General features: G+C 38.3%; 1 protein-coding gene across 2 annotated transcripts in view; it reads left to right on the forward strand.

The window, feature by feature from the left end:
- camkk1a (calcium/calmodulin-dependent protein kinase kinase 1, alpha a) overlaps positions 1 to 13,737 on the forward strand; it is a 93,610-nt gene extending 79,873 nt beyond the window's left edge. Inside the window, exons 13-17 of one of the 2 annotated variants that reach the window (XM_059351140.1) lie at positions 537 to 624; positions 2,222 to 2,350; positions 5,747 to 5,850; positions 7,988 to 8,035; positions 8,361 to 13,737. In XM_059351140.1, coding sequence (XP_059207123.1) covers positions 537 to 624; positions 2,222 to 2,350; positions 5,747 to 5,850; positions 7,988 to 8,035; positions 8,361 to 8,433 — 442 coding nt within the window. In that variant the 3' untranslated portion in view covers positions 8,434 to 13,737. The remainder of the gene's footprint in view (positions 1 to 536; positions 625 to 2,221; positions 2,351 to 5,746; positions 5,851 to 7,987; positions 8,036 to 8,360) is intronic. The other variant, XM_059351141.1, reaches the window with a different exon arrangement.
- Positions 13,738 to 15,992: the final 2,255 nt, after the last annotated feature.

A 15,992-nucleotide genomic window follows, 5' to 3' on the forward strand; every position in this document is an offset into this window, starting at 1 on the left:
CCATTATTTTGCTTGCTTGTTAACTACAGTACTTCTTTTTTCATGCAGTCTCATTACATGTTGTGTTCAGATGTTGGAGCTGATTTAATGAGGATACGTTTTTTAAATCAAATTATGATTTCTTTTTTGTTTTTTTAATTAGGTGAGCGAGTTAGTCAACAATATTCCAATTTATCTTGATCAAAAAGTAGCAGCCCTGGATAGGAATCACGGTTACAAATAGTTTTCATTTACTTCAACAGCTGATTATTTTACCCATCAACAACTACAATAAGTTTTAGGAGTTAAGCATGTACAACGTAATAGACACCAAAATAATCCAGCATTATCACAAAGGTGAGAAAATTACAAAGACTGTGTACTTTCTGTCTGTGTGTGGTATACACAGGGGTTATAAGAAGACATAGCTTATTTTAAGCAGTCACAAGATGCCACAGCTGCTCTAAATAGAGCTATGAATATCCCTGATGTCCATTTTCTCATAATTTCAAAATGTCCAGATATTTTCTCAACTCATTATTCTGTGTTTCTTGCAGACCAACGATCAGTGAAGAGCTGCGGACTCTGATCTTGCGGATGCTGGACAAGAACCCAGATACCAGGATCACCATCCCTGAGATCAAGGTAACGCAAAGAATAAAGCAGATGTAAACGAGACCACGGGGTCGGTCATTTTTTTCCCCAGGATAACAGACATTATCATAACAAGGACTACATGCTCGGACACAGCATGCCTGTGATTGGCTCAGAAGACCTCACTGTGGTACGTACAGGAGGGTTCAGTCCACATGCCGTGATGCTCCAGGGCATGATGAAACCTGTTAGTCCCTACCGAGGGCTGCATTAGGACTGAGTCAGTAGTTACAGGGGGACGTTCAGGACCAGCATGGACAGATGTTATTCCCCTCTACCCACGGTCTTTCCATGACACAATCTGATCATGTGTCAGTGAGTCATTTTCTCACCAGAGACTCTGTTTGTGTTTATGGAACAAGAGATAATTAGGCATCATGCATAACCCTGTGTGCACACACAAACAAAACATGCTCTGCTAGTGCTACACTGTGTATTAACTAACATTTCTGTCTCATTTTTTTAAAGCAGTTTTTTTATGTATGGGAGTATGGGTATGGGATGTTGTGTATACTATAGCAGCCACTATAAACCGTCTTCGCCATGCATACTGCTTGTTTTCCAGCCTTTGCCACCCTGAGAAATAAAACTTTGACAAAAATAAGCTGGTCACTCACCGTGATGGATTATCTGTCTCAAGCACCCTTTTAGTCTTTTGCAGTTGGGTTTTTGTAGCAAAACAACATTTATCAAAACAGTTGGCTGTGTGACTGGAAGAAAATGCTTGTATATAAATCTAAACAGCTTGCCTTGCTTTAGAATGATGATATAAAATATGAATGCTCTGCAGGGCTTGATCATGAATAAAAACTGCAGACATCCTCTAGAACATGGGTCTCAAACTCGCGGGCCAATTGTGGCCCTTGTGACGATATTTTGTGGCCCTTACCTTGATATAAGTTTAATATGAGTTTTATATGAATGGCACTTTACCGTGTTGTGTGTGGAAGGTCCCTTTATTGTGCAAGCTGGAGCTTTGTTTCACTTGTTTCTATGACGACGTTAACCATAAGAAAGGCAGCTGCTACCGGAACGTTTATTATCTGCCGTGTTGTTGTTACCGGAAGAAGTGGAAATGTTATGTAATATAATTTTGTGTCTTTTATTGGTAATTTTTTGTCTTTTTTTTTTGGTAATTTTTTGTCTTTTTTTTGGTAATTTTTTGTCTTTTTTAAATAATGTTGTGTCATTTTTGGGGGATTGTGTCTTTTTTTAGTAATTTTGTGTATTTTTTTTCGTAATTTTGTGTATTTTTTGGGTCATTTTGTTTCATTTTTTGGTCATTTTGTGTTTTGTTTTTTAAATTAATTTAGCGTTTTTTCAGTCATTTTGTGTCTTTTTTGTCATTTTGTGTCTTTTTTTGGTCATTTTGTGTCTTTTTTTAAGTAATTTAGTTTTTTTCTATCATTTTGAGTCCTTTTTTTTGTAATTTTGTGTGTTTTTTTGGTCATTTTGATACTGCCTCCAGCGAGACAGTTGAGTTTGAGACCCCAGCTCTAGAATAAACTTGAAACATGTATACAGGTGAACGGGCATCATATAAAGCTGTACAGCTGCTCATGTATCATCATGTCCTGTGTGCGTACAGATGGACCAGTGGGTGACCCAGGGAGGCACCGACCCCCTGCCTCTGGAGGAGGAGCACTGCTCTGTGGTGGAGGTGACAGAGGAGGACATCCAGAACTCTGTCAAGTTTGTCCCCAGCCTCTCTGCTGTGGTAAGGAGCCCTGAGAGGCACTTTTGTGTCAAATTGATACATTTTATGCTCATTATTTCCAAGAGAGGTGAAGCTCTGAGAGTGGCTGTTCCCAAACGACTGCCTGCAGTCCCCTCTGCTCCATGATTGTGACAAAGTACAGCAACATAGTGATTGTACATTTTAGAAGGCAGTCTTGATCACAAGGACAAAGTTTCCTCTTATCTCTGAAATAAAATAAAAGCATATTGGCGCCCACCTTTTTTTGCAGCTTTTCCTTTGAACATAAGGGTAAACATGTACAATATTTTACATAAACCATAACACTCCAACTGCAAATGAACTACTTCCTTTTAATGGGGGAAACCAGATGCTACATCATCTGGCTCTATATATAATATAATACAGTCATGGAAAAAATTATTAGACTGCCCTTGGTTTCTTCATTTTCTTGTTTTCTTTGTTGGACAAATATAATGATAACATCATAAATAGCTCATAAGAGTTTAATAAGAGCTGATATCTAGTCATTTTCCATATTTTTTCTTTATAATGATTTTTGTTATTATCAAGAAAACCATGGAAAATGGCTAGATATCAGCTCTTATTAAACTTTTTTTTTTACCCTTAGTTATTTTTGTTTTTACCACCATATTTGTCCAAACAAAAGTACCTTTAGTCGACCAGGCATTAAAATAAACCACCTAATACTTTTTTCCATGACTGTATAATATAATATGATATATATAATATGCTCTAATGTTGCACTAATTTGGAAACAAGCTCATGTAGTTGCATAAGCATGCACAGCTTCTCATAAAGGGCACATTTGAAATTATTAATACCATTGATCCTTGGATCTATAGCGCAATATAGACACGTTACATGTTTACAAACTAATGAGGAAGCAGGGGGTCGATTCTAAAGATCACAATGATATCAATTCAGTTTTATTTACCGGGTCAACAGTATAATGAAGAGGTCAGCACAGCAATAAAAGCACAAGATGCAATTATAGCACTAGTCCTGTAAAGATTAAATAAAATAAATGACAGTAAGATGTGAGATAAGATGGGATGAGATAGATAAAACGTATCACTTTGTAAATGTATGGAAATTAGGCTTGTGGGTAAAGTAATAATGGTGTAATGAGAAAAGGGAATGAGCTATGCAATATGAGATATATAGGTTATTAAAGATAGAGCATGGTACACACTAGCGCTCAAAAGTTTAGGATCACCCAGAAAATGTCAGTGTAGTTTTCCATGAAAACAAACTGTTTTATTCATGAGATAAGTTACAAAATGAATCAAAAATATAGTAAGGACGTGACAAGGGTATAAATAATCATTTTAACATGTACAAATCTCCAATTTTACCTCTATATAGGAAGGATAATTTTATTGCTTCTCAAAGCAGTTTTGGGCTGTGCTAACATAATGCTCAGGTGTTTTAATGATCAATCAGCCTTTCAACACTAAATTATGCTTTTCTTTAAAAAATAAGGACATTTCTAAATGACCCCCTAAACTTTAAAAATTTGAGCGGTAGTGTACATACAGTCATGGAAAAAATTATTAGACCGACCTTGTTTTCTTCAATGTTCATGTTCATTTTAATGCCTGGTACAATTAAAGGTACATTCATTTGGACAAATGTAATGATAACAACAAAAATAGCTGATAAGAGCTTAATTATAGAGCTGATACCTCGCCATTTTCCATGGTTTTCTTGATAACAACCAAAATCCTGATCAAGAAAACCATGGAAAATGGCGAGGTATCAGCTCTATAATTAAGCTCTTATCAGCTATTTTTGTTGTTATCATTATATTTGTCCAAATGAATGTACCTTTAATTGTACCAGGCATTAAGATGAACAAGAAACTGAAGAAAACAGGGGTGGTCTAATACTATTTTCCATGACTGTACAGGAAAGAGATGATTTGTGTGTGAACCTTGAGTCCATACAACAGTATTGCTCACAGCATATTTAGTTGCCCTGGTTAGCAGCAGTTGATGGTGTGTTCATATGTACACTTTAAACACTGTAGTTTTACACATGTAATAATGATGAAATGATATGTAATGGTAAATGGATTGCACTTGTGAAGCACTTTTCTAGATGTAGCGACCACTCAAAGCTTTAACAGGACAAACAATCATTCACCCATTCTCACAAACACACATCCATAAACTGGTGGCCACAATGAGTAAACCATTCAACATTCATACAACCAGTAACACAGTATCGGCATCTTGTCCAAGGAGCCACCAAACTACCAATCAATTGACATTTACAAATAGAGAAACAGGTTGGAAACCAATAATAATACAATTTAAACGTGAAACTTCTGTTAATGCACGTCTCTGACAGTAGAGTCTGACTCAAGTGGAATTTTTGGATACTAATTTTAGAGGGAAAATTCACAGATTGTCAATCATTAGCCTAATAGCATAAATGCCTAAGTAATTTTAACTTAATGTTACAATATTTTTAAAAAATGAATGTGCTTGCTAAAAATTTAGTTTTTTCTTGTTTTCCTAAAACGTTCAAATATGACTTAGACAACTATGCTATTAGGCTAACTATATTTAAAATTGTATTTAGTGTTATACAAATGACTCAACCAGTTCTATAAAAGAAAACAAATGAAATACAAATGAAATAGCTAAACAAATATCAGTACTTTTATACACAATCATGATACTACCAAATGAAGATGTTTACCTGTGGAATTCTCCAAACAGATGTTTTTTGTCACTGTCCCAGCTTTCTTTTAAATCTGTTGCTGGCATGAAATTCAGAATTTATATATGTATAATGTATATTTACAATAAACAATCAGGTTTATGAGTTTGAACATTAAATTTACATTATCTTTTTACAGTTTTCAATGCAAATGATCCCATTCTGTTTTACATTTTTACACAGCATCCTGACATTTTTGGAACTGGGGTTATATAAACATATAAACACAACTTTGTGCTTTATCCATCCAGAGCCATCAGTCTGCTGCATCTATCAGCTATCATAAAGTCTCACACTGAAACTCTAAATGCATGTTAAAATGATCAACCAAGCACTGATCATAGTCTGATAAAAGGTTCTAATACTCATTAAAAAAATCACAGTAACACGATGAGTCTTAAAGCCTTAAAAACAAGCGATTCTTCCTCACCAGTTTCTGTGTAAAACCACCCACTATGCAGTAAAACTCTGAGCAAATTGCTTCGTGCAAATAGCTATATGCACTCTACCTTTTTGTTCAGTTTATGGCACAAAAACAACTGCAACCACATATTCTAGTTTGCTTCGACCCCCTTTGTGCAAGTCTCACAATGTATCCGTCTTCTGTATTGTCTGTGCAGAACCGCAGGCGTCTTTGTAACTGTGCTGTGTCTGTGAATATTTCAGATTTTGGTCAGAGCCATGCTGAGGAAGCGCTCCTTCAGTAACCCCTTCGAGTGTCCTAGCAGGAGAGAGGAGAGGTCCATGTCTGCACCTGGCAGCCTGCTCATGTAAGCACACTCCTCTTACCTCTTACCACTTACCTCTATATCTCATCCATGGAGATAAAGAAGCAAACCACAGAGGCTTATTGTTATTGCAGAGATGCTTGAGACTCTGACATAGATCGCTACTTCGCACCTGTCTCCTCTGTCTGCTCTTTCAGGTTAACTACCATTCACTCCTGCGGCAGCAGCTGCTGCTTTGGGTTGCCATAGCACCATAATTCATTCTTTCATTGTATGCTGTGGAGCTTACAGCTTTTATAAGTGTGTTTGTGTGTTGCTTTAAGCTTTCAAGGCTAGAGGGATTCAGAGTGACAAAGAATGATACAGATCAGGCTGACCTTGGTTTTTCTCTTCCCTGGATTGAACGCCTCACAGGGGAAACAGCCAATCATCTTATCCCTTTGTGTGATTCCAACATATACAGTGCAGCCGTGGGTGAGATGGAGCATCTATAGCTGCTCTATTGTGGGTGCCTTTGGGACAATAATCTGTGCCATGTGTCCAGTAGACTTTGTCATAAAGATTGGCTTCTGCTGAGTGCTGAATATGAAGGAGACTCTTAATCTCCCATTTTGAGGCTTTTATTAGATGATTTCTCATCTATCTAGGCCGAGGTTTCCCCTGTTACACTGAGGCAGTCACAGAGCTGCCATCTAAGGTGAAGGTGTTTTCAGAGGACGTGTAGGGAGATTAGAACAATACTGCCCCCTGCTGGAAAATAGAAAAACAGAGGTTTTGTCAGATAAAGCGTTCAGTAGGATGAAACCCTGAGTGAGTTAGCTCCCAGTTTCTGACTATAAAAGAAAAAAGACCCTGAACAACAACCTTATGTCTTATATGGAGCATTTTGTAGCATCTGTTCCCACCAGTCTGTTTCACTTTCAGTTTTGTTTATTGGGGCCAATATCAAACATTACAAATTTGCCTTAAAGGCTTTATTGACATTATTATTGTACATATTTGAGTCGATTAAAACAACATCCTCTATGAGCCCAAAGAGTAGGGATGGATATAGATAAGTTTTAATCAATACCATTATTGATTTTGCTAATCGGCCCAATTCCTTATTGATTCCTGATCCATTTTCTGTGTGGAAAATAGTAGGCCTGTTTTATTATCTCTGAATCTGAACACTATGGAGGAAATGAGATAATATTTTTACAGCATCTTGGTTTAATTAAGGTTTTCTTAGTCAAGTTAGAAACTGAGAAACCAAACCATGGAAGAAATATGTGTCAAAATACCAAACCTACCATACCTCAATGAAGTAGTGTGGTGCTGCAGAGATGTCCTGGCCAACACATTGTATTCTATATCCTCACATTTAATATAATAGTCAATAGAAATATGAATTATGTTGCAAAAATGATAACTTTTTCCAATATCATGAATCATATCACGCTTGCAACATCAGTCAAAAATTATCGCAATTAAATATTTTTTCCAGAATATGCAGCAATGGGCCAATATATCCTGACTTTTGGTCCATAGTGTGTCAGGCTTCAAACCCACTCAATCCTACATTTCCCATAATGCAACAATGCCATTGTTAGACCATGTTTGTTGGACATGTTTTTCAAAATATCCATCCTCAGATTGTTACACAGATTTCCAGTGTCGGTTTCAAGTCCTAGTTGAGATAACCCTGATGACATCACTGTGACATCACCAAGTTGTTTTTCTCAGACAAAACTCCTTCAGACGTCTTACAACTGTTTTAACACTCTGAATAGTACTCTATATGATGAGTAACCTGAACTTGATTTCTAAAATTGGTGGAGAGCCCCTTTAAAAATGTTAAATGTTTAAACTGTAAATAAGTTTTTTAAAAAGTTGACTTTTTAATCTTGCTTATTTTGGCTGAGCAGTCAGCATCCCAAAATATTAAATTATAATATTTGTATGAAAAGCAATAACTTTTTGTTGTTTGTTTTGTAACTAATTGTTGATCATTATTCTGTTGGTCGATCAATTGATGGGCCATTTCAGCACTTGCATTGAAGCTACACATAAAGTAGCAGCGTCAGGTAAAGTGTGTTGGGGGACCTCCTCTCCACCAGCGACCATGCCTTTGACCCCCTGAGGTGACCTTTGACCTCTCACCTGTGACTTTTCCATCTTTTCTCCCACTTTGCTGCAGGGACTCGTGGCCCTTCCGGCCCACTTTAAAACTTCACCCCTCGCTCAGGTAACACTTTGTGCAATGCAGTCTGTCCAACATCTACCAGCCGCTGCGCCCATCATCATCTTAAACTCCTCGACTCGCTTCTCCCCATCATGAGAACTAATGGAGTAGCCTAACCCTTCCCCAGCTATCATCTCAGAGAGTTTTCTCATCTCCCTCCTGCTGTCATCCAATGCTGTCTTACATTGTGTCTTTAACATTCGTCATGTAACAAAAAAACGGGGGAAAAAGATTCTCTTGTTGTGCTGCATTTGGAAGCACAAGTTTAATAGTAAAATGATTTTATATTGACTGCTTTCTCTGTCTATCCGTTCATTTCTTATTTCAGAAAGAGCAGCACAGGAGATGGCCCCAGAGAAGGAGAGCTGGAGGACCTGCACGAAGACGAGCCCTCCTCTTGAGTCTTAACGATGCTCCCCTCAACATCTTAAATTTCAACAAGTTTCTTTGCTTGAACCACTGTGTGCTCACCCCTTCATCCACACATTTCCTTCAAATAAGCTTCATCCACACTAATACCTTTATGTTTTAAAAAGCGAGTCATTTGCTACGTCGATGCCTCACGTCCACACTACTGTAGTGTTTACGAACCCTTAAAATTCAGTAATACAGGAACGACAAGTTTTGGTTAAGAAAAACTTGGTGGTTGCATTTTAGTCTGGACGACAGACTCTATGACAGTTCTGCGCTTCTACACTAGTGAGGCCAAAACTTCTTGATCGCCCCCTGGTGGTGGGCTGCAGTATATGTTATACATCCCACTCCTCCGTGTTAGTGAAGGGACATGAGCCAAACGAAAAGCTAAAGTCCCAAAAGAGGTCCCAAAATGTTTTCTGTCATTTTAGGTAGTTCTTATCCCGCTATCCTGTTTGTTCAGGTCTCTGAAAATTTTGGTTTTAGCTGGTTATTTGATGTTAAAAAAAAAAAGGGAGCTGTAATAGCACGATTGAGGGCTTGGTTGAGCACGTCACTCTAGCGTCACACACGCACGTCGGTTGCAGAGGGAAAACAACAAAACTTTAATTACAGCAAGAGTTATAAGAGTCGGCTGCCAAAACCAGAAATGGCACTAAGTTATTACATACATTAACATTAATATATACAAGTTGTGATAATATTGAGATAGCATTTTGTCATTAAAATAAAGAAAAAGTTATTTTTTAATCGCTAGTTTTCTTTGTGATCACACTGTTTTTATTGGCGGTCTGTTGTTGTTTTCTTGCAACTGGCATGCATTGTAAATGTTTTGATATACGGAGACTTCTGGTAACAATCAAGCAGACACGTACATCCAACTTTCCCATCAGTAACTTCTGCTGACATTCTTTTTGTGATTTCATGTCTGCTATTAATCAGAATGTTATATGTTAATGTTATATTTATGACCCAATCCCTCAGAGCCCACGGCAATCCTTGTTACACCAGTGTTTGCTTGTTAACCTGGTGCGCACTTTTAATGGCAGGAAATACTGCACCACTGACTTTAGACCGTGTTTTTGTTGGTCAATGGTGTAATTAGTTTCTGCTGCCTCAGGATAGCGCCTGACCACAACTCGTTTTAAGACCAACACGTCTATGGGCGACACTGCACTTGCGACTTGCACTGTGCTGTACTTCGCTTTGAAATGTATTAGTGTGGATGTAGCATCAGTGACACAATACAGCCGTATCTTTCTATACACTGGACGGACTCAAAGTTTTAAATCTGCTTTCAGCTTTTGCCGGCATTCAGACTTCAGTATGCTTAGGCTTGCTTTTGTTTTTTTTGCTTCCTATTTTCGTTCTCCATTATGGAGTCTCTGAATACAATCTACAATCTTGTTTGTCTTACCTGCTCAACCACTAACTGTTGTGACTGGCGTCAGTGAACCAATAACTCTTCTCAATCTTTCTGGATCATTAACAGTTCAAATTATTAACGGGATGAAAGGCATCAACATGTTTGTCAGCTGGCATTACACTCTAATGTGGGAAAAAAACTGTCACTTTTTTTTTCCGCGTCTGCATGGATGAATCGCTGGGCCTCATCATCAAACAACGGATAGCCAGTCTGTCATAGCCGGCCTGACCAAGAGGATAATCATCACAGACTTCAGCATGTAAATTACACTATATTGTCTCTTCAGTGACCTACAGGGCTTTTTATTGTACATAGCGACTTGAGGTAACATCAGTGTTGTCGTCTCACAGCCCCCTTCTTGTATCTGTGCCAGAGGAAGTCCTTACTGTGCTGCCTTCACAGTCTTCAAGCCCGACTCGTTGAACTTCTCCGACAGAAAGATAAGGAAGTCAGCTGTCTGAGGCTGTTCACACACATGAAGGACAGCGACTTTGCCATGCTTGAACACATTTCATAGTGACTTGAGTCACTGTGTAATGTGTAATTATTTCTGTGTTAGAAGTCATTTCACGCTCACTTTCCTATTCTTGTTTGTCTGATGATTTCTGTTCTCTCACACTGTTTCTTTCCTTTCTTGTCGTTCTGTACAGTTTGATTTGATGTGAAGTAATTGTGACAGAAATTGGAGCATTTCGAAGAGTATGCTGTTCAACGGCAAATTTGAACCGACTGAAAAAAGGATTCTGATTGCCTGTACCTTAAATAATTCCTCTTACAAATGAGAATGCTTTATTGCACATCATTTTTGGAAGCAGGGCTGATTTAAATGCAAGAATAACCTCATTGTCCAGGTTAAAAATCAGTGAGTGGTCTTACAGAGGAAGTTAAATTTATACATGTAAAGTTATCCAGGTTAAGGGACTGTACACAAATTATTTATGGGGATGGAGAGGCCAGAAAAAGGAAAAGGGTTATATACGCTTCCTTTGTGCTGAGGGGACAGCACTTTGGATTTTTTGGAAGAGCAAAGAAGTGTCTTTATCTGGTCTTTATAAAAGTGTCTTTTACCCTAGGTTTATATTTCAGTATTTCCTTCAGAGATTAATAAAAATATTGGGATAAGATCACAGGTGTGCACAGTGGGTCATAAAGTTTTGCTTTGCCATATGCAAAGCACAACCATCCTGTCACTGTTTCGGGTATTTATTTTACCCATGACAAGTATAATTTTAAACAAATTTAATTATTTAATGTTTGTCATAAATTAGGAGATTGTTAATTCCATTTCACATGTAGGCATTGGTGGTTATTGGGGAGATGATTATCGTATAAATATTGGTTTCATAGAGACAAATGGCGACTTTCAGGATTATTAAGAAAGTACAAAGCTTCTGCGCCTGTTGGGAATTTTTGGGTTAAGTCCCGATGATAAAGGTGAGCACGGACCAAGCTGTTGTGGGCAGCTTTTGTCATTTTATTTTGGAATACTTTACGGACTGCCTCCGTCTCACACACTAATAGAAATACCTTCATATACCGTATGCGAATGTCAGGAAGGTATGAAAACATAGATACAGTTTAAGCCTAATACAAAAGTATGTTTATAAAATATAACTGGATTGAATTTGAATGACATTTAATTTATTAGAGGACCTGAAACAAGTCAAGAGTAGTGCCTAAATAAAGCATTAAAATATATCCGCCCTCCCCACTCCAGTAATTTTATGACAGTCCCTAACTATTTTGCCTGGGTGACATTCATGAAGCAATCTGAGAGCACAATTGTTGCAGATGAATGGAAAAGAAAATTGTGTTTTTTTGTGATTTAAGTCCTTTGTTTGCCATTCAAGGTGGTAGTTGAATTTTAAAAAAAGCTGAGTCTGTGGGCAGTTTTGTCCTCGCCGACTCGAATCAATGAGAACATTTCTGCCTCCGCAGCAGCTTTTCTCAGATAAATGTTTATATAACTCCATTTTTCATCCCCCCCTCTCTTTTGCTAGCCTGGGTCATCGGCCTGTAAAAAAAAAAGAAAAAAAAAAGTTTGGCAGGCAGAGCGCTCTGATCACTTGCACCGCAGTGAAAAGGAGCATTTCAATGTCATGATTAGGCCCAGGCTGCCAACAACAACAACAACACTTCCCCATCCACTTCAGTGCCGTCCCCAGTGTGGCTGATTAGAAACGGGGAGTGCAGCGCTTTGCATTTCCTCTATTAATCTTGCCCTCAGTATCCTCCAGTGAAGGATGCAAGCAAGAACACAGAGAACAGAGAGGGACAGTCAGAATAGGAAAACATTCCAGATACTGCTTTTGAGCCTCTGTGTTTAGGGACTCAGAGACGTTATGCATAAAAAATGAATGCTGTTGACATTAGAATGGAAACTTTATTATGGTGTGTGTGCCGGGGAATGTAAAGCTTTATATCTTTTTATTTAAATGTTCTGTAAAAGAGATGTTAATTTGTACAGGATATGTTGTATATGCAGTTTGAAATTAAGGGTCGTTCATTTGATAATCTTTTGTTTTTGTTCCTTCTCTCTGCTGAGGATGGTGTACGTGAAAGGAGGTGCTGAGGTCTGTTTGCAGAGTAACCTTCAATGAAGGGCTGTTTGAACCAAAAAAGTATGAAATGATGTGTTATATATTGCTTAGAAACGGTTTAAAACTTGTAACATTCTTGTGAGAATGTTGCCGGCTTTACATTTGTGTGTTTGTCCGGACATTTGTCGTGTCAGAGGTGCAATATTGTCGTTGTCTTTGTCATTGGTGCATTATTCCCCTGCTGTCAGAGCAGGCCGCTCATCCTTTTTTGTCTGTGTAATACAAAACTGCTGATATATACATCTTTGCACTTTTCCCATACAGATAGATATTAATGTTATTGAGGTCACATTTAACACTACTGGTACCTGCCAGTTATTTAACACTGTACAGTTTCTGATCAAGGAAAAAACTGTGTGCTTCACCTGTAAAAGACCATATTTACTGTGTATCGGTATGTTGTCAAAGTCCCCTGTACTTTTAATATCAATCTGCATGTCACAGCACTTCGTTTTTGAGAATTTTTATAACTAAATGTTTCAATTTTCCACTAAGTTATTCTCCTGTCTGTGTCAAAATGCTGTAACAGCTGCAGATGTTGTGCATATTCATATAACAACAGAATTGTGGATGTTGTGTAACTGGGGTAAGAGCCTTCTGGATTTTACTGCTGAAATGATGCATACTGCTAGAAGACTATCAGGCCTGTTATATGAGTAGGGCTCAGAGCACAGCAGCAGCTTGAAATAGCAGCTTTGTGTTAGAGATCTTCTCGAGAGACACAGTGATGGCTGATCAGTAGACACCCCCGAAGATAAAACATTTAACCCTCCAGCTAGGACATTCTCTTCATACCTCCCAGCTACCACTTATTCAACAGTTAAGGTTTGTTATTGCCTTTGCAAAGGTTATAGTGTCTGTTCTGTGCTTGTGTCAGTTTTGGGCATTTGTCGTCAGCTTCTAAACAGATTTCACTTTAATTTGGTAGAAAACAAACAACTGATTTGGTGCAAATAACAATATCACATGGCCCAATCCATTCTCATCCCAACTCATCAGAAACCAACGTTTTCTCACGGCCGTCTGCGTTCATACCGCCCCACACAAGGCACCTCTTGTTTCGGTCTTGGACATGTCAGACACAGTTTCAGTTTCTGCTAGTTACATGCATATTGGCTTTTCAACATAATCTTCTATGTTCACAAGAAATGGTTACATCGGCCCCACTGTGATTTATTGCTTTTCCATCAGTCATTTCTCTGATGGGTCACTTTTCTGCTTTTCTCTGGGAATATTTTGAATTTCATCATTTTCATCATCATTTTCATCATTTTGAAAAATGATATGTGTTTTTAACACATATCATTTTTAACCAGATAGAGTGGGAAACAAATTTCTATGCAGGAAAAGTGACTCTAATTGAATCAATAAAACCAGTTGACTAAGGTTAGGGTTTGAGCAGAGCGTGGGGTTTAAAAACAACTACTTACAACCTGACACCGTTACACAGATTGACTCCAAATAAGAACTTTTGGCTCTTGGTTTCACACAGGACCCAAATAAAGTCTCCTGGGTCAAAGCGGACCACCAATCTCGTACACCCTGGACAGACTTTTGCGCTCTTTGTTGCATATCCAATTGTCTAATATTGCCCCTGATTGGTTTAAACAAAGGTGCCTAATGTGTCAGTATCAGACGCTGGGGGTTGTGACAAAGTGTCAGTATCTGACAAGGGAGGAGTGAGACTGGGCTTTTATGACCACATAAACACTCCAAGATGTGTCAATCAATCCATTAAGATGATACATATTTCCACTTACAATGATTTCCTGAGACTTCTTTTCTATTTTTAAAAAAACACCCCTACAAGTGTTTGCCCAACTTTATTAAATATGATCAGAAAACTATCTTTTTTTAGTTTTTGTAAACACTGGTGCAGACCCGTAGAAAGTATGTATTCGTATAGTGGGAGATTAAGTAGAATTGCGAATAACAGAATTTGCACATTACATGCAGACCACTACAACGTCTGCAACTCCATAAAACACTTACTTTTCATAAGGTACCACACCATCCAGCACATACACATTGAACATTGATATTCGCTGGAAACTATTTGAATATTATTGGAAAATCAAACCTTGTAGCGCACTTTAAAACTCCTAAAGATAGGTAGGCTAAATAGACTAACAGATGAGATGACTCAGGGTGGAAATCCAGAGTGAATTGTGTTACTGACCAGGTGTAGGCCTATCACACAATGGGGCGGAGCTCCCCTAAAAGGCGTCCAATCAGAAAGAGTGCAATGCTGCAACACGTCCTATGTTAATAATTATATTTTGAAAAATTAATTAAAAAATCTTCAAAATCGAGGATGCACACCTTCGTGCCATGCGCAAGCCACATACGGAATCTGAGGCGTTTCTTGCTTTTATAGATAGAGAGATAGATAGTAGTGACATATTGTATCAACTCTGATCAAGCCTGATCAATTTAATGTTGTTCAAAGGTGGGACTAAAGCATTTGCATACACTGAAATGGCCATAACGTAGTGTTCACCTGTATGACTCTCTTTGCAGCACAGTTCGTCCCTGGAGAAAGCCCCAACACTTACGTGCTTCAGATATTCTCTAAAAAATCAGCACAACTGTCCATGTTGATGCAGAAACATATTAGACATAATTAACTGTAGCCCTGGCAGAGGTTTGCTCACTCTAAAGGCTTTCCTGCTTAGTGAAACAGAAGAAAAATCAATGAGTGCAGTTGCCATAGTGGCAGCACAGAAAACGAGTGACTGAATTAATTTCTCCTGTTTTCAAGTCAGAATTATGTCCAAAGGAAGATTCTGGGTGAGTGAGTTTGTACATAATGCTCAGTCAGGGACGATGAGGTGGCTGCTGTGTGCTGAAGGTGCCTGCTGTCTTTGTGTCTCCTGTTGTCTTGTGCATTTCTCTGAATGTTCACTCACCTGTGTCGCTCATACAAAAACAGAAGCATGGCACATCCCTATGGAATGCAGTTGTTACAATGTAAATATGTACCAATATATATAAAGAAGCTATTTTTTTGCATGCTTTTGTACACCTAGACATAATCAAAGACAATAAAAAAACAAATCTGAAGGATTCTGATGTGTTGCCTGTATTCATGTTCGACTTCTCACACTGTGAGACAAAAGAAAAAGCAGAAATCTTACTGTACATCTTTTATTGAATTCTATTCATCGATCACAAGGTGCACACGGGGGATGAGTCACTCCGATAGCGGCACATTCACACGTCATGTGTTTAGACAGAGGTAATTGACGACTTGTGTACACACAGACAAACTGAAGTGGCACAAAGTGTTTCTTTTACCTGCACGAATACGGAGGAGGTGGAGGTTACACCCAAAAATTGTGAACAAAAGCAAACCGAGCTACACCCAAAAAAGTACACATACAGCTGAGCTACGCTAAAGCTCTACATACAACAGCAGGAGTCACAGTCACTCAGGGTGGCTGTAAGAGAGGAGATGCTGCTGAGGACACGTGGACCATAGTCTTTAGGCTGTGTCCTTTCCAATCCCAAGTCCATTTAG

The sequence above is a fragment of the Centropristis striata genome, chromosome 15 (genome assembly GCF_030273125.1).
Source record: "Centropristis striata isolate RG_2023a ecotype Rhode Island chromosome 15, C.striata_1.0, whole genome shotgun sequence".
NCBI classification, from domain to species: domain Eukaryota; kingdom Metazoa; phylum Chordata; class Actinopteri; order Perciformes; family Serranidae; genus Centropristis; species Centropristis striata.